This window comes from Cherax quadricarinatus, chromosome 8, assembly GCF_038502225.1.
Source record: "Cherax quadricarinatus isolate ZL_2023a chromosome 8, ASM3850222v1, whole genome shotgun sequence".
Taxonomy (NCBI): Eukaryota; Metazoa; Arthropoda; class Malacostraca; order Decapoda; family Parastacidae; genus Cherax; species Cherax quadricarinatus.
Window position 1 is genome coordinate 46,129,780 of NC_091299.1, and position 26,353 is coordinate 46,156,132.

At 42.8% G+C, this 26,353-nt stretch overlaps 1 protein-coding gene across 1 annotated transcript in view; it reads right to left on the reverse strand.

Moving 5' to 3' along the window:
• Window positions 1-415: 415 nt before the first annotated feature.
• LOC128685509 (disks large-associated protein 5) overlaps window positions 416-26,353 on the reverse strand; it is a 93,063-nt gene continuing 67,125 nt past the window's right edge. Inside the window, exons 4-5 of the mRNA XM_053772082.2 lie at window positions 907-1,002; window positions 416-484 (exon numbers count right to left, since the gene is read on the reverse strand). Of these exons, the coding sequence (XP_053628057.2) occupies window positions 431-484; window positions 907-1,002 (150 nt within the window). The 3' untranslated portion in view covers window positions 416-430. The remainder of the gene's footprint in view (window positions 485-906; window positions 1,003-26,353) is intronic.

A 26,353-nucleotide genomic window follows, 5' to 3' on the forward strand; every position in this document is an offset into this window, starting at 1 on the left:
AGAGGGTTTTGGGGGTCAACACCCCTGCAGCCTGGTCTGGGACCAGGCCTTGTGGTGGATCAGGGTCTGATCAACCAGGCTAATACTGCTGGCCACACACTAACCAGCGTACGAACCACAGCCCGGCTGATCAGGTATACCGACTTTAGGTACTTGTCCAGTGCCCTCTTGAAGACAGCCAGGTGTCTACTGGTAATCCCCCTTATGTATGATGGGAGGCAGTTGAACAGTCTTGGGTCCCTGACACTTATTGTCTTCTCTTAGTGTACTCCTGGCACTAATATATCTATGATTTTCCAAGTGTATATTATTACGTATCTTTCTCACCTGCATTCCAGGAAATACAAATCAAGGGGCTTCAACTGTTCCCAGTAATTTAGGTGCTTTATCATACTTGTGTGCCATAAAAGTTCTCTGTACACTCTCCAGGTTAGCAATTTTGCCTGCCTTTCAGGGGGCAGTTAGTGTACAGCAGTATTCCAGCCTAGAGAGAACAAGCAATTTGAAGAGAATCATGTTAGTGAATGCTTTTGTTTTTTTCAGTTCACCCTGCTTGGCAGGAGACGGCAAGTTAAAAAAATTATATACAATTATAACTGAGAAAGCACTAAACCCAAGGGTTATATTGCCACAACAAATGGAGATAATTAGGCTTGATCCAAGAACGGTAACCTCAATGCTTTGGATCAAAAGACTTCCACAAGCATCAATGTACCCCCCTTCTTCGAAGACTTTACTTAGAAGCTAAAGTTAAAAAGCTTGGGAACAATGCACTGAAGGAAGACTCCACACATTTCAAATTTAATGGTACCTTTATCACTTCACTTATTTAAGAGATATATACACCCTTGAGATTGAGCTCAACACAGATTAACTTGACTAAATAATGTAATTTTTGGTGCTTACCTTAGGTGTCAAAGTTTGTGGTGGTAATTTATCTTCCTTCCATCCATTACTTTTGACCTTCTCAAGGTTAACGAACCTCCTGATGACATCTTCTACCTGCATAATCATAATTTTTTTAATATCAATACACCAAAAAAAACAGTAAGGTTGAAATTCTTGCTGTAAAGCTAGCTGATAACCAAGATGAGGGGGTTTGGTTCAGCAAATATACACTCCAGACATTAAAACTTTTTTAAAACCTTCAAACTAATTTTTAAAACCAAATGTATTCATATTTTTCATATTGTATGCATGCATGATGGGCTCACTATTTTGGAGACAAGTTAAGAAATTTAAATAAGATTTTTGTTAAACCTGAATTATATTACAGTAGGGCCCCACTTATACGGCAGGTTATGTTCCAGGCTACTGCTGGAAAGCAGACATCGCCGGAAAAGAGAATTTTTCCCACATATATGCATATAAATGCCAAATAAGTTTACACTAACATTAAGTTAGCAATAGAACTAGGCATTAAATACAATAAAAAGAAATACACAGTACATGCTTTACTTACCTTAAAATATCTGTACTTAATGTAGAGTATTGCGACCCCTGAATGGGTCACAAAGTATATAATGTATATTACCTGTTCGTATAATTTTATATTGCTTATATTTGCGATATTAGCTAAATCGTAAATATATTGCTTTATATTATTATTTGACTTAGTTATATTATTAGGTAGGATGTAACATTTATATATTATTCAGTGCTCAATTCCAGTGTTGATTGTCTATTGTTCCACTCATTACTCTGCCAGCTTCTGTGTTGCTGGGCAGCAGCAGTCCACGGATAGTCACGTGATCAGGGTGGGGTGATCACACCTCACCATGAGTGAGAGACTGCCTGGTCTGTGCTGTTTATTGTTGGTTGGACATTGCTTCTAACAAGAGGTCCCTCTACTAATATCCCTTGCGAGCCCTTGTTGGCAGATCGTCTGTCACTTTCTTGTTGTAGGTTCTGTGTAACTGTTCACAGAACATTGCCTAGACTTAGTGATTTTCGATGTTGTACTGAGGTTGTGCGTCTCACTGAGAAACTCAGGTCCTGAGCTGTAGATTCTGACCTAATTTGTGCTGGTATCTGTGCACTGTCACAGTAGGGGATGTTCTAATGCTGAACTTAGATTCAGTAGTATGGGAGTTTTGAGACTTATATGGAGGATCTCAGATGGTCCCTACTTAGTGTAGTTATATTATCTCCTTGTTCCTGATTCTGTGTTGCTGTTGCTTGTTATATTGCTGTTCGGCTTATCAGTCGTTTTATTGTTCAAACAAGCTGTTCTGATTGCCAGGTTGGTCAAGAAGTTAGTTTATGTGAGGACTAAGTCAGTCACTGGTTAAGTCTAGTAGTCTTGAGACATAGCGAACTACTTAGAGCACTTACACACAAACTTACTTTTATATATTTGTATTATGTATTATGTTATGGCTTAAAAGCCATAAAGAAGTGCTATGTGCCTTCAACACAATACCATTGTACACGAGACAAGTGATTATTTTGATTTTAATTTATGTACTTTGATAATATACGCCTAGACAACTTTATTGCTATTAATAACTTATTAAATTTTAATTTCTTAAGTTAGTAGCCTACCAGTTGTAATCCTGAAGCACTACTGAATCTTACTAAATTCTAATGGATAATTGGACCAGGATACTGACTACTTGTTACAAAAACCCAGTAACAGGCTGGATGCTAGAAGGGCAGTCCTTTCTAGTATTCACTGGAGATCCCTATCATTAATAGAAATTGCGTTTTTGTAACATTGGGCGAGAGGCGAGTTTTATTTGCAGTAAGTCAGTTTGGGAGGTATTGTAGCCAGCCAGGTTAGCCCACCCCACCCACCTACACGTAATATACTATGACATTTAATTAAAGCACCCCAGAGCAATAAAATACATATACAGCATATTCATTAACCCTTTGACTGTTGAAAGGCCCGATCCTGAAGTGTCTCCTGGTGTCACAAAATATTCGAAAAAAAAAAAAAAAAATTTTTCTTATGAAAATGTTGAGATTATTTTTCCGATTGTTATTTTTCCGACTGTTTTAGTCAAAAAAAAAATTTCCCATCAGTACTTACCAAGATATAGAGCCGTGAAGTTTGCTGAAAATTATCTGAACGGCAACAGCGGCGACTGCCGCTCACCCGGTAAACTTTGATTTACTTGTATTCGATGATGTCTTGTTTTTTTCACCATTTTATTTTTTCACATAACTTTTGTAGCCTGCGAGACTAAATTATTGTGCAATGTTCAAATATACACTCGTTGAATGTAACACAATTATAGCAAAAACACTCGTATCATTATAATGTTGCTAAAACTTGTTTACACAAACAATGTAAAAAAATTTTTATTACGATTGTTCTACAATATATATACACATGTACAATCACTGGACACTTTTCTAGAACTGCTGCAGCTTGTGGAATTCTTTGAAACATGGGTATAAGCACGATGGTGTTTTACACTCCTCACACACAAAACGAGTGTCTCTGCGTTTTTGTGGGCATTTTATGGTATGTCCACAGACAAAACACCTCTTCTAAGCATTTTTCTTGGCAGTAGTAGCAGGCAGTGGTATGGGGTAGTGATCACCAGGCCTCAGACGAGAGGACATGTGTTGATAATTTCGTGGGCGCTGGTCTATTGCAGGTGATGTTCCTTGGTATTGAATATTATTTGTCTGATGACTGACCAACAAAATTCACCATATTTGGGTTTGTTCTTGGTCTTCAACTTATACATATTATAAGCATTCAGCATGGAAATGTCAAGAAGATGGAAAAACAGTTTTATGTACCACTTATAACTCTTGCAAACATCAGCAAACCCAATCTGCATGTCACATTTGTCCACTAAGTGCATATTGAGGTTGTAATCCACCATAGCTGCAGGTTTTACAATGGGTTCATTGGTCTCTATTCTGCTTGCCAGTGTCTACCATTTCATGTCGGTGAACTGATGTCAGCAGTGTGACATCACGTTTGTCATGCCACCGAAATGCCTGTCAGCATCAAACCTAGGCATATGTTTACGATTTCCACGCACTGTGCCACACACATCCGTCATGTTCACTCGCAAGAAATCACCGAGTATAGGGCCTGTGTACCAGTTGTCAGTATATAAAATATGTCCCTTACCAAGATATGGCTCCATCATTGTTCTAACCACATCACCAGAGATACCCAGTAACTTTCTGATATCTTCCAATGTTTTACTGCCAGTGTACACAATATCCAAAACCAGACCAGTTTTGCAATCACACAGAACAAATAACTTTATACCAAAGCATTTCCTCTTGCTTGGTATATACTGTTTGAATGAGTCTTCCTTTGAACAAAATCAAAGACTCATTAATAACAAGCTTTCTGAAGGAATAAAAATACATACAGCACTTTTGTTTCAGGTACATAAACACGTCTGATCTTGTATAACCTGTCGCTTCTGTCAGGCCTTGTTTTGTCTGAAAAGTGTAACATACGTAACAGTAACAAATCTATTCACTGGTATAATGTCAAAGCAGGGGTTGAAATCAGGCAGTTTGTCGCCCAGTATGTGTTGACACTGCTTATACACATGTAGCATAAGCATTGTGGCAAAGAACAGATTCATCTCTGCCACAGTTGTGTCCTTCCACTGGTGTAGGCATGATCTTGGTGACAATAGTGTTTGCCATGGTGTACTCATAGTATGTATTGCTTTCCCTGACAATAATGTCCATCAGGGGTTCATCGAAGAACAACTGAAAGCATTCCAGTTCAGTGGGATTGTTCCCAAGTGTACATGATGGCCGTATTCCACTTTGTCCTCCATCAGTCATGGGGATTGGGAACAAACTCATCATCTTGCTGCCAATCCCAGATGAGGTCAGCTGGTGGGTTCTGGATATTGTAATGTGGTTGTGGTTGCTGTGGGAGTGTGGGGTCAGGTGAAGCTGGTTGTAGTTGTGCAGAGTCAGCAGCGCGGGTAGTAGCGTGGCCCGCTGCTGGTGTCACACGACTCGTGCCACCATCACTATCACCACCACCGCCTGCTGCCTCACTTGCATCATTGATACCCATCGTAACAATATCGTCATCTTCACTATAAGGTCGTGGTGTAGGGCCACGGGATGTGCTCCAAGATGTACTCCTTCCTCTTGGCAGAGCATATGGCATGCTACCAGACCGCATGCGACGTCGTATATACTGCCGCTTCACTGGGGAATATTCACCCTCACTGTCACAACTAGAACTGCTTTCAATAACCTTGAAATCACTATCACTTACACTGCTCACATCCGAGTCTTGTACACGGGCAAATAGTTTCCTCTTTCGTCCTGGTACAGGTGAACATGAACGAGCTGGCCCAGCACCAGAGATGGAAGGTTGTGGGTCATCTGGGTTTTCATCACTAATTATGTTATCCTGGGCACTTTTTTCGGTCACACCCGCTTCAAATCCAGGGAATTCACTTTCACTGACACTTTCATCGCTGTTTGAGCTATCACTTGGGAACAAAAAACCTCCAATCTGCCGAGGAGTGAGGAACTTCTTACCACAAGGCATGGTGAAAATGGACTACCAAGATGACATTCCCACAATGCACCGCTGAGTCCCAGATTTTTTTCACAGGGTGCACACCCACCACTGAGACCCATTCTCTCTCATGTAGGCCTACCAGCCCTCTCCCGCTTGATTTGAAGCCGCTAGAATTATGTGTATAGGTATGTCAAACACGGTATCTCCCATGACGTATATATACGACCGCGACAGTCAAGGGATTAATTACCTTAAAATATTTGAAGTCAATGTAGGGCAAGAGGCGAGTTATTTGTAGGAAGTCAGGTTTGGGAAGTGTTGCATTAGAAAGACTGGGAGCCGTATAGCAAGTTTTGGTCACAATTTGAAGTCGCTGTATTACCAGAACATTGTAAGACGAAACACCGTAAAGTAGCGCCCTACTGTATGTATTTTTATATGCACTAACATTCTGAACAAGTTTCTGTTATGCAGGTGTGGTAGGCTCATTTGTTTGGTAGAGATTTGTCAAGAACTAGATACAGTGGACCTCGGGTAACGGCAGCATCAGCTAACGCCAAAATCAGATAGCGGCACGTTTTTGCGTCAAAATATTGGCGTGGCTAATGCCCAAGAAATCAGGTAAGGACATTTGCCCCGAACGTGTCCGCACGGCCTGAGCCCATATAAAGCCAGTGTGCCATTGTTTACAAGCCAGGGAGGACGATTCCATGCGTACGTGATGTATTTTGTATTATACCATTGTTTTCAGTGCTTGTAACTGCTATATAAGCCACCATGGGCCCAAAGAAAGCTTTAGTGCCAGCCCTGTGGTAAAGAAGGAAAGAAGCACAATAGAATTCAAGAAAAAACTCATAGTAAAGTACCAAAGTGGAGGAGGAAAAGAGGGAAGAATGCGCCTTATGCAGCGATTCAGTGATTCTACGTTATGTACGATACTAAAGCAGCAGGTATCGATAAGGGCTGTAGTGCCAGCCAGCAATGACAAAGTGAAGAACTAACAGTGTAGCAAGGAAGTTAAGCAAGTAAGCGATAGAAAACCGACAGGAAAGTAACACTCCAATGTTGTTGGATGTGTATCAGGCCAATGAATATACGCCGGCCTGTTATCTTCCACCACCCTAAACCTCTGCCATCAAATTAACTAATTAAACTAACATCTCCTCCAAGGTAAGTATAAATATAAAAAGTAAATGCAAGTGTAAATATAAAAGGACCCCAATGGAAATACAAAAGTCACTGACTTTTTTGGTTTATTCTAGGTACTTTACACATATGCTGCTATGTATGATAATTTATGTATGTAACTATTTGTGTATACCTGAATAAACTTATTTAACCCCTTCAAGGTCAAAGGCCAAAATCTGAAGTGGTGCTCCAGTGTCCAAGAAATTTAAAAAAAAAAAAAAAAACCTTACAGAATTAAAGAGTATATTTTTGTGAAGGTAATAAGAAAAAAAAATTCTGATCAGTACTTACCGAGATACAGTGCCGTGAAGTTGACCCGAAATGACGTGGTGGTGGCAACATCGATGATTTCCACATACACGCATTACTTTAACGTTTTTTGTATTTTTTTCTTTTCTTTTCCAATTTTTTTCTTTTCCTACTAACATTTGGGGCCTGAGAGACCAATACTGTATATAATGTATATATATAAACTCTCTGTATTGAGCACAATAACCGCACTAAAGTTATCATCATATTGTTTACCACTGTTTATTACAAACATGCACAAATCTTGTATAATACTAATGTTCTATCATATATTTACATATTTACAATCACTGGACATGGTTTTAGAACTGCTGGAGCTTGTGGAACTCCTTGAAACAAGGCACCATGCACAGAGGTACCTTACATTCCTCACACAAACCGAGTGTCTTTGCGTCTTTGTTGCCGTCGTTTTGTTTGTGCACAGACGATGCATCTCTTCTGAGCAAATTTCTTCCGAGTTGAAGGAAGCTGTATTATGAAATGATCACCTTCCCTCCTCAAACGCTTGGGTATATCCTGAGGAGTTCGAGGACCTTGTTGTATAGCAGGTGTTGTTACCTGGTACTTCATTATGAGTTGTCTGACAACAGAAACAAAATTCACCATACAGTGGTCTGTTGCCAGTCTTCATTTGGTACATATATATATATATATATATATATATATATATATATATATATATATATATATATATATATATATATATATGCATTGAGCATTGAAATGTCCATGAGATGGAAGAAAAGTTTCATGTACCACTTGTAACTTTTACAAACACAATCAACAAAGCCTATATGCATGTCACATTTGTCAACCAAGCGCATGTTTTGTGTATAATCAATCACTGTCACTGGTTTTCGAATACGTTCATTAGTCACTTAATCAACTTTGCCACTGTCTTGCATTTCATTACGGTGAACAGTTGTCAACAATGTGACATCTCGTTTGTCATGCCACCGTAATGCCATGATGTCACTGGCAGTAAACACCTGAACATCACCACGAGCATCTGCGTTGAGCCTGGGCATATGTTTACGATTACGAATGGGTCTGGCGCACACCCACCATGCAGACCCATTCTCTCACATGTAGGCCTATGAGCGTTTTTGCGCTAAATTTGACTGCACTAGAATTTTGGCGTAGATTTACGGTTTGGACAACATGAAGCCGTAGATCTACAGGACAGACCCTCAAAGGGTTAAAAATTAAAATTTAAATATTTCTTATTTATAAATTACATACATTGTTTAACCCTTTGAGGGTCGACAGGCCCTCTCCGAAACTCGTTCTCAGGGTCGGCCAAATTTAAAAAAAAAAAAAATTATTTTCTCTTATGAAAAGATAGAGAATCTTTTCCCGATCATAAAGACACCAAAAGTTTGAAATTTGATAGAAAACTTACGGAATTATGCTCTCGCAAAGTTAGCGGTCTCGGCGATGTTTACGCATCGGCGATTCTGCCCACTTTGAGCCCCATTTTCGGCCAATTTCACTGTACTAGTCGACAAAAAAACATGAATATTTCGCTAGAACTCCATTTTTTCTATCGAATGGGTGCAAGAAACCACTCATTTATGAAATTCAACTATCCAGTACAGTGGTCAGAATTTAGCAATTTTGCCAATTTCACACAAATTTCAAAAGATGCCAATTTCCGAATAGGGTCCAGAATAAACAAGAAAGACATTCCTGGCACTAAAATGACATTTCCTCTAGTCATTAGTCACGTCTCATGGCCCCTCTTATATTCTTTTGCTTTCCACTTTGAATTTTTATTTTCACAAAAAATATAAGATTTACTGTTATGCAGACTACTGCATTAGTGTAAAAAATGGTATAAATATTATTGGTGCACTTGTGAAAGAATATTAGACTCACCAGTTGATGTGTATTGCACGCTTGGCACGATTTGTTTACTTTTGAAGTTTGGTAAAAATCGAACATTTCTGCTACTTTGAGCTCAATTTCAAGGCACCTTTCTTTGTAAAACCAGTCAAAATCATCTCAATTTCTGTAATATGTCTTCCATTCTATAAAATGAGACCAAGAAAACTAGAATACAACAATAAATACCATACGAAAATACACTGCAAAGTCGCTGATTTATTAAAAAAAAATGGTCAAAGTTTTTTTTTTCTCATTATGCACTGTGTGCTGCAGGATTTTTTTTTAGACTGTGCACACTGACCAAATAGACCCATTCTTTCATATGAAGGCCTACCAGCTTTCTCCCACTAGATTTGAGGCCGCTAGAATTTATGAGTACTAGTACGTCAAAAACCCCTACGCGTAAGACGTACTAGTACGACGAAAACCCTCAAAGGGTTAACCCTTTCACTGTTTTGGCCGCATACGCACGTCTTACAAGCCAGTGTTTCGGATGTATACATACTCTATAATTCTAGCGGCTTCAAATCAAGCAGGAGAAAGATGGTAGGCCCACATGTGAGAATGGGTCTGTGTGGACAGTGTGCACTGTATAAAAAAATCCTGCAGCATGCAGTGCATGAGAGAGAAAAAAAAAAACTCCATGTTTTTGGCTTCAAATGCCGACTTTGAGGTGTATTTTCCTATAGTATTTATGGTTGTATTCTCATTTTCTTGGTCTCTTTTGATAGAAGGGAAAACATTTTACAGAAATACAGTGGATTTTGATTAGTTTCATGATGAAAACAACCTTGAAATTGAGCTCAAAGTAGCAGAAATGTTCGAGTTTTACCAATGTTCAAGACTAAGCAAATCACACCACATGTCCAATACACGTCCACTTGGGAGTCCAATATTCTTTCACTAGTGCACTGATATTATTTATACAGTGGACCCTCAACCAACGAAGGCAACATCTGATGATAAAATAGACTAACAAAGCGTTTTAGTGAAAAAATTTTGGCCCAACCAATGATGAAAAACACTACTAACATCATTCATTTCAAACACGCCTGTCTCAGCTAGTGTACAATTGTTTACAAGCCAGGGCAGATGGTTTGCACACACATACATTTGATACATTTTATATTATTCTATTGTTTTTAGTACTCGTAACTGCTAAATAAGCCAACATGGGCCCTAAGAAAGCTTCTAATGCCAACCCTGTGGTAAAAAGGGGCGAGAAATACTACTGAAATACTATCATACCAGTCAGCTGTACTACTCGAAGATGTGGAGAGACTGCTGTTGGTGTGGCTTAACGAGAAACAATTACCAGGAAACAATTTACCCCAGAGGGTTTGCCACCCAGGATAACCTAAGAAAGTCAGTGCATCATCGAGGACTAACTTATTTCCATTAGGGGTCCTTAATCTTGTCCACCAGGATGCGGCCCACACTAGTTGACTAACACCCAGGTGAACAGGAAGAAATGCCTGAAACTAGTGCTCTTATTGGTGAATTTAAGGCCAGCAAAGGTTGGTTTGAGAGATTTAAGAATCGTAGTGGCAAACAGTGTGATAAGGCATGGCGAAGCTGAAAAATTCATCCCCCAACAAGTGTTCAATCGAGACGAAACAGGCCTGTTTTGGAAGAAAACGCCAAACAGAACCTACATTACTCAGGAGGAAAAGGCACTCCCAGGATACAAGCCTATGAAAGACAGGCTAACTCCCATGTTTTGTTATAATGCTAGTGGGGACTGCCAAGTGAAACCTTTACTCATATATCACTCTGAAAATCCCAGTGTGTTCAAGAAAAACAGTGTCATCACAACATCTTCAACAAAGGTAAGTGCCATTTATTATTCATTTAGTACAGTAGGAAAATGTATATTTCATTGTAAAAACAAAAAAAAAAAAATTTCATACTTTTGGTTGTCTGGAATGGATTAATTGGATTTCCATTATGGATTAATGAAAATGTCTAACCTAAAATATGACATTTAATGTGCCCAAGAGATTATTATTACATAGTATTACTATGGCATCATGAGTACACACTCTTATTGATTTTAATGTGTACCTACACACCAGCACAGTATACAAGTATATTTAGGTACATATAAAATATGCAATAACTAACTTTAATCTGTAGGGGAAGGAAGGCGGGGTAGGGGTCGTCCTCGAAAAGGTTGGAAGGAAGGGGTAAGGGAGGTTTTGTGGGCAAGGGGCTTGGACTTCCAGCAGGCATGCACGAGCGTGTTCGATAGGAGTGAATGGAGACGAATGGTATTTGGGACCTGACGATCTGTTGGAGTGTGAGCAGGGTAAAATTTAGTGAAGGGATTCAGGGAAACCAGTTATTTTTATAAAGCCGGACTCGAGTCCTGGAAATGGGAAGTACAATGCCTGCACTCTAAAGGAGGGGTTTCGGGATATTAGCAGTTTGGAGGGATATGTTGTGTATCTTTATATGTATATGCTTCTAAACTGTTGTGTTCTATGCACCTCTGCAAAAACAGTGATTATGTGTGAGTGAGGTGAAAGTGTTGAATGATGGTGAAAGTATTTTCTTTTTGGGGATTTTTTCTCTTTTTGGGTCACCCTGTATCAGTGGGAGACGACCGACTTGTTGAAAAAGAAAAAACCTAACCCTTTGACTGTTTCGGTCGTATATATGTCTTACGAGGTACCGTGTCTGACGTACAGTGGGCCCTCAAATAATGATATTAATTGGTACCCGAGAACGAATATCGTTAGGCGAGTTTTTTAGCGTTAGCCGAGGCAAAATGTTAGCGTTAAAACGTATCGTTAGGTGAATTTAACGTTATGCGATGCATTCATTAGGCGAGGGTCCACTCTATACTCAAATTCTAGTGGATTCAAATCAAGCAGGAAAAAGCTGGTAGGCCCACATGTCAGAGAATGGGTCTGTGTGGTCAGTGTGCATCATATAAAAAAAATCCTGGATCATACAGTGCATGAGAAAAAAAAAACTCAGATCGTTTTTTTTTTCAATGAAAATGCCGACTTTATGGTCTATTTTCGTGTAGTATTTATGGTTATATTCTCATTTTCTTGGACTCATTTGATAGAATGAATAACATATTATAGAAATAGAGGTGATACTGATTGGTTTTACTATAAAAAGAACCTGGAAATGGAGCTTAAAGTAGGGGAAATGTTTGATCTTTGCCTATGTTCAAAAATAAACAAATGATGTCATTGTCCAATAAATGTCCAACTAGCCATTCTATTATGCAGTCATGAATGGGTTGACATTATTTGTACAATTATTACAGTATTGCAGTAGTCTGCATAACAGTAAATCTTCTATTTTTGGTTTGAATAAAAATTCAAAATAGAAAGCAAGATTAATATCAGAGGGATCTGGAGACATGACTGATGAACAAAGAAAATGTTATTTTAGAGCCAGGAATGTCTGCATTGTTCATTCTGGACCTTATTTTGAAATTGTCATGTTTTTTAATTTTCGTGAAATTGGCCAAATTGCAAATTTCTGACCACATTATTGGGTAGTTGAAATCGGTAAATGGTCAGTTTCTTGTACTCAATCGATAGAAAAAAGGGAGTTCTAAAGAAATAGTTACGAGTTTGGTCGACTGGAACAATGGAATTAGCCGAAAAGAGGGCTCAAAGTGGGTGAAATCGCCCATTTATAAATATTGCCGAGGTCGCTAACTTCACGAGAGCGTAATTCAGTTTTCCATCAAATTTCATTTTTTTTTTTTTGCGTCATTACAATCAGGAAAAAATTCTCCATAATTTCATAAAAAAAATTGTTTTTTTTAAATTTTGCGACACCAGGAGACACCTCATGATTGGGGGTTGCGACAGTCAAGGGGTTAAAACACTTGAACTTTTGTAGTTTCCAGACATAATAGATGTGCTCACAAAGAATGTCAACAAACCGGGTGAGGCGCCCGGTATTTGAAAGACCACTTGCTGTATAGCAAATTTTGGTCATAATTTGAAATCGACGTATTAGTGGAATGCCCTAAGGCGAAACGCCGTAAAGCGGTGCCCTACTGTAATTGACAAACACTATCTCCAGATAATAGTTTCCCACTGATCCACACCAACAACAGTCTCCCCACATCTTCAAGTATTTGCAATCTCCGTTTTATAAGCCCATTTGCACCTTTCGCAACAACAGCTTCCTTTATTGCCTTTTTGTTGGCCAAAATAGCAGCAATGGTTGTATGTGGTTTGTTATACAACCTGGCCAGCTCGGAGAGACGCACTCAACTTTCATATCTTGCAATGATCTATTTCTTGAATACAATAGTATTTCTCACCCTCTTTACCACAGGGATGGCACTAGAAGCTTTGGGCCCATGGTGGCTTATTTAGCAGTTACAAGCACTAAAAACAATGGAATAATACAAAATATATCACATGTACACGTGGAATCATCCTTGCTGGCTTGTAAACAATGGCACACTGGCTGTACATGGAGTGGCAGGGTCGCTCACGGCACACGGACCTGTTCGGGATGAATGACTAACAGTTTTGTCATTAACTGAACCAATATTCCGATACAAAAAGTGTCATCCGAATTTTACATTATCCAATGACGTCATTAACCGAGAGTCCACTGTACATGCATTCTGGTAGTATGCCATATGCTATTCAAAGAGAAAGGAGTGCATCCCATGGCCTTACACCAAGAACAGATAGTGAAAAGACGGCATGCGCCATCTTCCCCACTCGTTTTGTGTGAGGAGTGTAAAACAGCACTCTGCATAACACCATGTTTCAAAGAGTTCCACAAACTGTAGCAGTTCTAGGAACGTGCCCAGTGGCAATATGTGTATACACCTACCATCCGACTTATGACATGCTCGACATACGTCCACTCGACTTGCGACCGTGCAGCTGGGCTGGGCCAGTTGATGCACACTGCTGTACAATACTTGACGACACTCGCGGCGGCAATGCGTCATGCAGGCAGCATCAGTTTGAGTAACCCTGCCCTATCAGCAGCATCATACTGTATTAACTGTACTAACTGGACAGTAAATTTCACCATGGCCCCTAAGATGAAGTCTGAATCTTGCACTGGAGATTGTGGCAAGAAAGGCTCGTACTCTCGAACTCTATTTGTTTTCACTGTTGCATATAAACCTGTCTATCTGCCTGTATATCTGTGTGTCTGTATCTCCGTCTGTTTATCTGTGCGTGTGTACCTGTGTGTCTGTCTACCTGTGTGTCTTTCTGTCTGCTTGTGTGTCTCAGCCACTCATTAAGAGTGTAACTGGTCTTGAAGATGCCATAATAATAATAATAATAATAATAATCACTGAGGTGCATTAAATGTGTATAAAACGTTAATACAGTGGACCCCCGCATAGCGAACGCCTTGCATAGCGAACAATCCGCATAGCGGACGCTTTGTTCGCTAAAATTTTGCCCCGCATAGTGGACAAAAACCCGCTCAGCGGCCTTCGTCCGAGACGCGTCCAATGTGCGCCCTCAGCCAGCCTCACATGTGCCGCCCGTCCCATTGTTTACCAGCCAGCCTCCGCGGTAACATTCAAGCATACACTCGGAATATTTCGTATTATTACAGTGTTTTCGGTGCTGTTTCTGGAAAATAAGTGACCATGGGCCCCAAGAAAGCTTCTAGTGCCAACCCTACACCTCAAAGGGTAAGAATACCCATTGAAATGAAGAAAGAGATCATTGATAAGTATGAAAGTGGAGTACGTATCACCGACCTGGTCAGGTTGTACAAGAAACCAAAATCAACCATCTCTTCTATTGTGGGCAAGAAAACGGCAATCAAGGAAGCTGTTGTTGCCAAAGGTTTAACTGTGTTTTCGAAACAAAGATCGCAAGTGATGGAAGATGTTGAGAGAGACTTATTGGTGTGGATAAATGAAAAACAGCTAGCAGGAGATAGCGTCTCTCAAGCGATCATATGTGAAAAGGCTAGGAAGTTGCATGACGATTTAATTAAAAAAATGCCTGCAACTAGTGATGATGTGAGTGAATTTAAGGCCAGCAAAGGTTGGTTTGAGAGATTTAAGAAGCGTAGTGGCATCCATAGTGTGATACGGCATGGTGAGGCTGCCAGTTCGGACCACAAAGCGGCTGAAAAATATGTGCATGAATTCAAGGAGTACATAGAAACTGAAGGACTGGAACCTGAACAAGTGTTTAATTGTGATGAAACAGGCCTGTTCTGGAAGAAAATGCCAAGCAGGACCTACATTACTCAGGAGGAAAAGGCACTCCCAGGACATAAGCCTATGAAAGACAGGCTTACTTTGTTGATGTGTGCCAATGCTAGTGGTGATTGCAAAGTTAAGCCTTTATTAGTGTATCACTCTGAAACTCCCAGAGCGTTCAGGCAAAAGAATGTCCTCAAGGATAATTTGTGTGTGCTGTGGAGGGCAAACAGTAAGGCATGGGTCACTAGGGAATTTTTCTATAACTGGTTACACCATGCATTTGCCCCCAATGTGAAAGATTACCTAACTGAAAAGAAATTAGACCTTAAGTGCCTCCTGGTGTTAGACAATGCCCCTGGTCATCCTACAGACGTGGCAGAGCGACTTTATGGGGACATGAGCTTCATTAAGGTGAAGTTTTTGCCTCCTAATACCACTCCTCTCCTGCAGCCCATGGACCAGCAGGTCATTTCCAACTTCAAGAAAATGTACACAAAAGCTCTGTTTCAAAAGTGCTTTGAAGTGACCACAGACACTCGATTGACTCTAAAAGAGTTTTGGAAGGATCACTTTAATATCCTCAATTGTGTAAACCTTATAGGTAAGGCTTGGGAGGGAGTGACTAAGAGAACCTTGAACTCTGCTTGGAAGAAACTGTGGCCAGAATGTGTAGACAAAAGGGATTTTGAAGGGTTTGAGGCTAACCCTGAGAGGAGTAGTATACCAGTTGAGGAATCAATTGTGGAATTGGGGAAGTCCTTGGGGTTGGAGGTTAGTGGGGAGGATGTGGAAGAGTTGGTGGAGGAGGACAATGAAGAACTAACCACTGATGAGCTGATAGATCAACTTCAAGAGCAAGAGGCCAGACCTGGGGAAACTGGTTCAAAGGAGGGGAGAGAGAAATTGAAGGAATTGCCTACTTCAAAGATTAAGGAAATGTGTGCAAAATGGCTTGAAGTGCAAACCTTTTTTGATGAAAATCACCCTCACACAGCTATTGCAAGCCGTGCTGGTGACTGTTACAATGACACTGTTGTGAACCACTTTAGGCAAATCATAAAGGAACGAGAGATACAGGCCACTATGGACAGATATGTTGTGCGAAAGAAGTCCAGTGACTCTGAAGCTGGTCCTAGTGGCATTAAAAGAAGAAGGAAAGTAACCCCAGAAAAGGACTTGCTACCTCAAGTCCTAATGGAAGGGGATTCCCCTTCTAAACACTAACACTCTCTCTCCCCTCCTCCCATCCCATCAATCATCACCAGATCTTCAATAAAAGTAAGTGTCATGTAATTGTGCATGCCTTTTTCAGTTTGTGTGTACTAAAATTAACATTTTTTTGTGGTAAAAAAATTTTTTTTTCATACTTTTGGGTGTCTTGCACGGATTAATTTTATTTCCATTATTTCTTATGGGGAAAATTAATTCGCATAGCGAACATTTCGCATAACGGCCAGCCCTCTTGCACGGATTAAGTTCGCTATGCGGGGGTCCACTGTATAGACATTTTGCTTAATCCATCTATGATTTTTTTTCAAAATTATATAATAAACATGCTACATAACATATAAATTAACAAATATGAGATGTTTTTCTGGTCGGCTTGACAGACTGAACAAAAACTGTGTGTGTCCGGGCTGGTAACAACAAAGTTTGTTTACATAACTTGTGAACCTTTTACACTCATTCTCTCTCTCATTTAATCATTTAATCTTGTTTACTCACCTCTCACTCTACATTAAGACTACAGATATTTTAAGGTAAGTAATGAGTGGACACTATTATTATTTTTTTTTTTTTTTTTTTTATTATCACACCGGCCGATTCCCACCAAGGCAGGGTGGCCCGAAAAAGAAAAACTTTCACCATCATTCACTCCATCACTGTCTTGCCATTATTATTATTATAATCAAAAAGAAGCGCTAAGCCACAAGGGCTATACAGCGCTGCAGGGTAGGGAAGGAAGCAAGGGAATTGGATGGCAGAAGGGAGGGGGGATGATCAGCAGGTTACAGAAAACAGCGGGGCGGGGGATAGTACGGGGGTAGAGGGTAGCAAGAGATACAAGTAGAAAGGGCTGAAAGTATCAGAATTTGTGAAGTAAGTCAGTCGTTGTCAAAAAGTCAATGAGAGAGTCCGGATGAAAGGTGGGTCCATCAGCGAGAAGGGAAGGTAAAGAGAGAGCAGCGGGGCGAAGACGACGACAGAGGTAAATTCTGCGTGCTCGTTGATAAAGTGGGCAGTCCAACAGAATGTGGCTGACTGATAATGGAGCTTGGCAATTCTCACAGAGAGGAGCAAGACGCCTCTCCATGAGATATCCATGAGTAAGACGAGTATGGCCAATGCGAAGACGGGAGAGAGTAGTCTCCCAACCTCGACACTGGTGATAAGAAGACGGCCAGTAACCTATACTCGGTTTAATAGACTGAAGTTTGTTGCCGAGCATAGTAGACCAACGTTGTTGCCAACGGGTGTGAAGGTGGGAAGATATTACAGCAAAATAGTCCGTACATGGAATACCTCTATAAGAAACTGGTAGGTCATGTACTGCTGACCGCGCAGCAGTGTCTGCCTGTTCATTGCCCTGTACGTCAACATGACCAGGGACCCAACAAAAAACAATATCTTTATGCTTAGTAAAGATGCGGCGTAGCCAAAGTTGGATACGGAGGACTAAGGGGTGAGGTGTATCAAATTTTTGTATAGCCTGTAAAGCACTAAGGGAGTCTGAGACAACCACAAATGATGACACAGGCATAGATGCAATACGGATAAGTGCTGTAAGGATGGCATATAATTCAGCAGTAAAAATACTAGCTGAAGATAGTAAATGCCCTTGTACGACGCTGTCCGGAAACACTGCTGCGAATCCTACGCCGTCAGAAGACTTAGAGCCATCTGTGTACACAGCAATGGCATGAGAATGAGAGTGAAAGTGGTCAAGAAAAAGAGAGCGGGAAGCGACCGTAGACAGTTGGGCTTTCGAGCAAGGGAGGGAGAAAGAACAGACTCGAACAGCTGGAACTTCCCAGGGGGGTAGGGAAAAGTGAGATGCTACATGTACATAGAAAGGTGGTAGTTGAAGAGAAGACAAGAGCGAATGAAGGCGAAGAGAGAAGGGACGGAGTAAGCAGGGGCGGCGAACAAATAAAGAATGTCTACTAATATCAGTGACCATTCTATAAATGGAAGGATTGCGGAGATCATGAGAGCGTACATAGTAGCGCAGGCAATGGGCATCACGGCGATCGGATAAGGATGGAACGTTCGCTTCTGCATAGAGGCTTTCGACAGGGGAAGAGCGAAAAGCACCAAGGCATAAACGTAATCCTTGGTGATGAATGGGGTTAAGGCTAGAGAGAGTAGCAGGAGATGCCGCTGAATAGATCTGGTCACCATAATCAAGTTTCGATAAAATAAGGGTGGAATGTAGGTGAAGGAGGGTTCGACGATCAGCTCCCCACGAAAGATGAGCAAGGGTTTTAAGAAGGTTCAGCCGGCTGTGACAAGTTGCCTTCAGAGAGGTAATGTGAGGTTTCCAGGATAACCTACGATCAAAGAGGAGGCCCAGAAACTTGACTGTATCACGTTCAGGGATACGTGAGCCATAGAGGTACAAAGGATGATCAGAGATGACAGAGCGTCTAGTGAAAGTGATTTGGTGGGTTTTAGTGCTGGAAAATTTAAACCCATGTGTGGTGGCCCAATTGGAAACACGGTCGACTGCATGCTGGAGAGAAACTGTAAGGAGGTGACAGTCAGCGCCTGCACAGGCAATAGCGAAGTCATCAACATAGAGTGATGACCAAATATTTGATGGAAGACTAGAGGCCAAATCATTAATAGCAAGGAGAAAAAGTGTTGTGCTCAGAACACATCCCTGGGGGACACCTTCAGCTTGGACAAAGTCCGGGGAGAGCACATTATTAACCCGAACACGGAAATGCCTGTCAGTTAAAAAGTTCTTAAGGAAGGATGGTAGATTGCTTCGAAGGCCTAAGGAGTGGGCTTGGGCTAAAATATTATACCTCCAAGTTGTGTCATATGCCTTCTCAAGGTCAAAAAATATGGCAATAACTGAGTGGTTATTCGCAAAGGCATTACGAACATACGTATCCAAGCGCAGTAAGGGGTCTATGGTAGAACGTCCCTTACGAAAGCCATATTGACGAGTGGAGAGACTGTTGTGTGTCTCTAAATACCACACTAAACGTCTATTTACTAGACGTTCCATTACTTTGCAAACTGCACTGGTAAGAGCAATGGGACGATAGTGGGAGGTTTCATGTCCCGTAGTGCCTGGTTTGCGGAAAGGGAGAACAATGGCGGATTTCCACAGCTGTGGAAGAACTCCTTGTGACCAAATAAGATTGTAAAGGCGTAATAGGACTGCAAGGGCTGACTGATGTAAATGTTGTAGCATACGAATATGAATGTCGTCGGGCCCAGCTGCCGATGATCGACAACCTGAGAGTGTTGCCTCCAGTTCTTGAAGTGTAAAAGGCACATTATACTGTTCTTCTCTGAGAGAAGAAAAGTCCAAAGGTGCTAACTCTCTGGCAGACTTTGAGGAAAGAAATGAGGGGCATAGATGGAGTCCCTGAGAAATACGGACCAGATGATTGCCAATTTCATTGGCAACATCTAGTGGGTTTGCTATATCAACACCGGCAACCCGCAGAACAGGAGCCGGGTCAGGAGAATATTTACCACTCAGTTTTCGTACTTTTTTCCAGACTGCACTCATAGAGGAAGCAGAGGTGATGGTGGAGACATAATCTCGCCAGCAAGTGCGTTTAGCGTCACGGATGACACGGCGAGCGATCGCACGCTTCTGTTTAAAATCAAGGAGTCGCTCTGTGGTTCTATTGTACCGGTACCTGCCCCATGCAGCGCGTTTCAAACGTACTGCACGAGCACAAGCAGGAGACCACCAAGGCACGCATTTCTGAGAATGCCTGCCCGAAGTTTGGGGTATAGAATGAGAAGCTGCGGTGAAAACGGAGGACGAGAAGAGGTGTAAAAGCTCATCGATGGAGGACGAAGAAGGAACCTCTTTAAAAACAGTCAGGTGTGAGTAAAGGTTCCAATTTGCCCGATTAAATTGCCAGCGTGGGGTGCGAAGAGGTGGCGAATATGAAGGGGAAGTAAGAATGATTGGGAAATGATCACTGTCATGTAAGTCCGGGAGAACAGACCAAGTAAAGTCTAATGCGGCGGAGGAAGAGCAAACTGAGAGATCTATGCAAGAGAGAGTATGAGTCCGAGGATCAAAATGGGTGCGAGTACCTGTATTTAAAACATGGAGGGGGTGGGTGGCAAGAAAAGCCTCTAACTGAATTCCACGGGAATCACAGTGAGACCCTCCCCAGAGGAAATGGTGGGCATTAAAATCACCAAGTAACAGAATCGGTGGCGGTAATGACGAAACAAGGAAGGCAAAATCCGGAATAGATAATGCCCGAGAAGGAGAGAGATATAAAGAACAGAGCGTATACCACCTATGTAAGTGGATACGGGCTGCTGTGTAATGCAGCGAAGTATGAATAAATAGCTGATGGTACGGAATATCAGTGCGGAGAAGAAGGGCACTTTCATTAAAGGTCCCATCAGGAAAAGGATCTGAAGAATACAATAAATTATAGCCTGAGATGTGAGAAATAACAGCAGAGTGTAATTTTGGTTCCTGTAAGCAAACACCAACAGGGGCAAACTGGGAGAGTAACATCTGAAGCTCACCCCGATTACCCCTGAGGCCGCGTATATTCCACTGTAAAAAGGCCATGATTGGCAATGATAAAGATACTTGAAATCCGCAGGTAAGGGTTCCTACGGACTAGAAGGGTTAGAAAAGTCCACATGCGGAGGCAGTGGAAAATGTTCAAGCAGCGAAGGAACGGTGCGCTGTGAAGAAAGGAGTTGCGCAGATGGAGCAGAGGAGAGAGAAAGAGCGGAAGGTGGATCAGTGTCCATTGATGGTTTGGTCTCTGCAATATATTCAGAGATTGCTTCAAGTGTTTCGGAATTCAGAGATGTCGTATGGGAGACAATATTGGGAATGGTAGGGGGAGGATGAGTAAAGATTGGAACTGTATTGGACTGTACCAAGGTAGGGGGGGGCGAAAGGGTGGAGGGAACTGGAGAAGCGTGGCAGGGGACAGAAGAGACAGGAACCTGGGAGGTGGCAGAAGAGGAAGAAACTTGGGAGGGAACAGGGGAGGAAGGTACATTACGAGGAGGAGGGTGAACCTCTGCACTTGTAACTGAGCCAGTGAGAGGGGAAGAACTAGGGACAGAGACAGGGAGGGTAAAATGAGGAGGTGGAAGATGGGTAGGAGGTGTTACCGGACCTTTTTTTGACTTTTGAGAAGTAGAGGGACGATTGGGAAGAGGTGTCGTACGAGGTCTCGTCGATACTGAGGCTTGTAAGAGAGAACTCGAAGAAGCGAGATTAGACTGAGGCGTTGAAGTAGGGACGTCTGAGCCGAGGACAGCAAAAGGATTAGATACAGGAGTGATTATGGGAGAGGTAACCACAGAGGTGGGTGTAGAAGATGGGATACCAGAAGTGGGGGGACGTTTTGAAACACGGGAATAAGAAACACGTGGGAGTCTCCCTTGGAGGCGGAGATGAGAAACTGCCATGGCATAAGGGAGACCTTCTGTCTCTTTGAGGTAACGGATTTCCCGCTCGTTTAAATAGACCTGACAACGGCGAGAGTACGAAGGGTGAGCCTCATGACAGTTAAGGCAAGAGGGAGATCGATTGCAAGACGTATTAGAATGGTCATCGGCACCACAGACTGGGCATTCGGCGATAGATCTGCAATATTTCGCTGGATGGCCAAATCGCCAGCAATTTCTACACTGTTGTGGTGTAGGGATCACCTTTCGAACTTGTAACCGATGTCCTGCTATATAAACGGAGGATGGGGGTTCTCGGCTGTCAAAAGTTAAACGAGCCACATTGCTAGGGTATCGTCTCCGCCCACGGGCAGGAAGAACGTAAGTGTCTACCTTGAGGATTGGGAGATCTTGGAGTTCCAGCTGTTCTAGAATGTCGGTGCCACATGTCTGGAAATTTTGTTGAACTATGGTATGGGGCAGAATAACGGTACCACTACAAGAATTGAGGGAATGATGTTTTTCAAGGGTGACAGGAACAGTATCTATATGGGAAAGACGAGAGAGCTCACGAGCCTGGGTAGCATTCTGTACGGTAATGATGCGCGTACCGCTCTTAAGAGCATGAAAAGAAATATCTTTACCAACATGGCGTAGGAGTGCCTTGCCAATACTATGGTCAGAAAGATAGGCGGTAGAGGAAGTTGGTCGTAAAGTGAAGAATTTAGTCCACTGTTCAGTCTGAAACTGAGCGTGGAAAGGTAGTGAAGGACGTGTCGATCGTTTCTGAGAAGAACGAGAAGGTGAAGGTGGAGAAGTATCATCAGCAGGTAATTGTCGTTGACGTTTAGGCGTGGGACCAGAGTTGGTCCGACGTGGAACGGGTCGGCGATTTGAAAATTGCCGCACCGTAGAGGAAGAGGCCGGAAGCATAGTCAGAGGAGAGCGAAGGTCTGATAAATCGAAGGAGTCAGTCGAGGCCTCAGTACCTGAAGCGGGTGAGGAAACAGCACCGGCAATAGGTACAGAGGCATGAGGAATGTCTGAAGAGTGGTCCAAAGACGAGGCGGGGTCTGAACGGGGTGCGGTATCAAAAAGGGGCCCGGGGGTACCAGGTTCATGGACTAGGGCTGCCATGGTTAGGTTACTTCTTTCTTTTTGTTTTTAAGAAAAAAAAAGAAAGAAGAAAAGAAAATAAAAATAAAAAAAAGAAAAAAAAGGGGGGACCGGGGAGGGATAGTTCCTAGGAGGAATGAAAGGGCCAGAAATCTCCCTCCGCGCCCAAGAGGACTCGACACCGCTAGTAGCGCAGATGCAGCATGGAACCCGTGCCATACCCTACCCTTCATGCCAGTAAACCAGCAATCTGGGATAGCAACCTCACATCTGCCGAGCTACCTCGGTGGACAAAAGAGAGGGCGGCCGGATATCCGCCACAAAGCATACCTCCTTCAGCCACCACCCCCGGAATCCGAAAGGTGGCTTCCAGAGATACACCCGTCGCCCAAAAGACACCCAAAGCTACTCCGGGATACCGGAGAGGGATCGGGACATCCCTAGGCAATCCAGATTCCACGGCAAACTACGCCACCGCCAAGAAACCTCAACGGAATGGGATGGACCCCGGTGTCCTTTCCCCTACCTAGGAACTAGCGCGCCTGTGGGAGAAATCACGAAGGCTAAAAAGAGGAAGGGCAAAAGGGAGGGGTGAGGAGGAGGAGGAGGAATGGAAAAAGGGGAGGATGGGGAGGATGGGATAGGGGAGGGGAGAATGGGGGGTAATTAGGTTCGGTCTGAGGAAGAAGACCGACAGGGCTAATTCCTCAGACCAAGAGCCTCTTCACCACGCCAAGGAGCCCCCCTTGAAGAGGACTGTCTTGCCAGAAGGGTGCTTTACACTACAGTTTTTAAACTGCAACATTAACACCCCTCCTTCAGAGTGCAGGCACTGTACTTCCCATCTCCAGGACTCAAGTCCGGCCTGCCGGTTTCCCTGAATCCCTTCATAAATGTTACTTTGCTCACACTCCAACAGCACGTCAAGTATTAAAAACCATTTGTCTCCATTCACTCCTATCAAACACGCTCACGCATGCCTGCTGGAAGTCCAAGCCCCTCGCACACAAAACCTCCTTTATCCCCTCCCTCCAACCCTTCCTAGGCCGACCCCTACCCCGCCTTCCTTCCACTACAGACTGATACACTCTTGAAGTCATTCTGTTTCGCTCCATTCTCTCTACATGTCCGAAGCACCTCAACAACCCTTCCTCAGCCCTCTGGACAACAGTTTTGGTAATCCCACACCTCCTCCTAACTTCCAAACTACGAATTCTCTGCATTATATTCACACCACACATTGTAATTATTATTATTATTATTATTATTATTATTATTATTATTAATTTAGGGCATTGGAGCACAGATCCACTGCATAGCACTTTGGATTTTTTTGGGTCATCCTAGGTAATTTATACTACGTATGATCACTTACGTGTACCCGAGAGAGAGACAAACACACTGAGACAGATAGAGACAGAGACAGACAGACAGAGAGAGACAGAGAGAGACAGACAGAGAGACAGAGACAGAGAGAGGATATCCATAATCCTGTGGTATATGTGGATACAAGCCTGGAGATACAGGAGGAAGGTTCAGAAGTCCTTCAGGGACTTCAATCCAAAGATCAAGACTGCCCTCTTGGGCTGTGTTGTAAAGTTGCAGCTAAGATAATCCATCACAGGGAAGCACTTCATGACCTCCTCAAATCATTAGATAACCTACAAGCTATTGTAGAAGGCCAGTGCAAGCCTACATCAAGTGACGTAAGCTGCTCAGCTGATGGTGACACTACTGACAAAGACTGAAGTCCCACACTGAGCTTAACTCAGGGGTAAACAACTGGTGGAATTCTGTCATCGCTAAGGTCCCACAGACTGACAGAGTTCAAAACACTACCTTTGGGAATTCTAACACAATTCCTCTGACCACCACAGAGGGAACAAATCCTCTTCCCAGCAACGAGGGAAGCCTTGGATCTGTTAATTCTCCTACACCTGACATCTCTGCTTCAGCCACTGCAAGTCCACTTGACAGTGCACATACCATCTCTGATCCTACACCTGTCAGCACACCTGCCGACACTATTCCAGAATCTGGTAGCAGTGCTTCATCAGCAAGTTCTGAGCCAGGAGTTTCTCTACCAGCAATTGGTGCAGTTAATGATCAGGGAACTATCACTGCATCTGATCACCTACTGCGCCAAAGTACGAACAGCAGGGACACATCTGTCAGAACTGGTAGAGGACGGGGCAGAGGACGTGGAGGAGGAAGACATCTACAGCCGTCTCGCCCTCCACTAACAGTTCCAGCGGCAGAATCTGAGGACAAATCTGCAAAACACAGGAGGTGCAACAAATCCTCGTCCACCCTCCCAGGCACCTAGGCTGTGCTCTCGCTGTCACCGGAAGGGGCACACTGCCAACAACTGCCTGCGAGATACCAGGTGTAATTACTGCTACAAGAAAGGACATCAGGAGGACCAGTGTCGGAAGAAAAAGGAACTTGACAGACAGGGCCACCTGTTTAGAGACCTGTTCTCAGAACAAGCAAGCAGGATCTCTGAATTGGTGAACATTCACACGTCACCCACTTAGCTACTCCTATCCCAGCCTAGCAGGTGGGATTGTGCCTTATACAAGACCTCAGACCTACATCCCTGCAGCTGCCTCAGTACCCTACCTCTCTCAAGGGCAGGCACAATCATTCCCTACACACCCACCACCTCAAGCTGACCACTTCATCATGAGGAGCCAGTCTATCAGCATCCTGTCGGCCAACATTAGAGGTTTCATTACTAATGTTGGAGAGCTCACACAGTTTTGTGAACACTCGACGTCCCGACATGATAGCTGTTGTTGAAAAACTTTTGGATGACAGGACTCTAGAAAATTTTGCAAGAATTGCCTGCTACACCTCATGGATGAGAAGAGACAGGCAAGGGCAAGGAGGAGGTGTTGCTGTGTGCTTCTCTAAAAGTGTTCATGCCCAGCACATTGATGTTGCCACCCCTACACATCTTGAAATGATGTTCTTCAAGCTCTGTATAAACACTAGTACCTCTGTACTAGCATGTGCAATGTACAGACCTCAGTGGCAACATGCAGACCCTATCAACTTCCTAATGGAAAATATTGACTCCCTTCTGCTACAACACAATTGTCAACATATTATAATTGTTGGTGACCTCAACCAGCACCTTATACAGAGGGACTTTGATGACCTTCTTGCAGTGTTTGACATGAGAAACTTTGTTGATTTCCCTACTCATATCTCTGGCTCCTCCCTTGACCCAGTAGTGAGTGATCTGGCAGAAGGCATAGTCACTTGTCAACCCCTCGGCTACGTTGGATCGTCTGACCACAAGGCTGTTTTTACGACACTTAAGATCCCAACAGAACGAGGTGAGGAGTCCACACGCACAACCTGGCTATGAGAAAGAGGTAATTGGCCAGCCTTTTGCCCTGAGCTCGCAACCACCGACTGGAATGCTCTTCTCCAAGGGGATGTTGACAACCAAGTGAAAGCCTTCACTGGACACATCCTTAATCTACAACAAGAACACTTTCCTCACCGGCAATATGTGACGAAGCCTACAGATCAGCCTTGGTTTGGCTTTTGTTGTAGAGGCT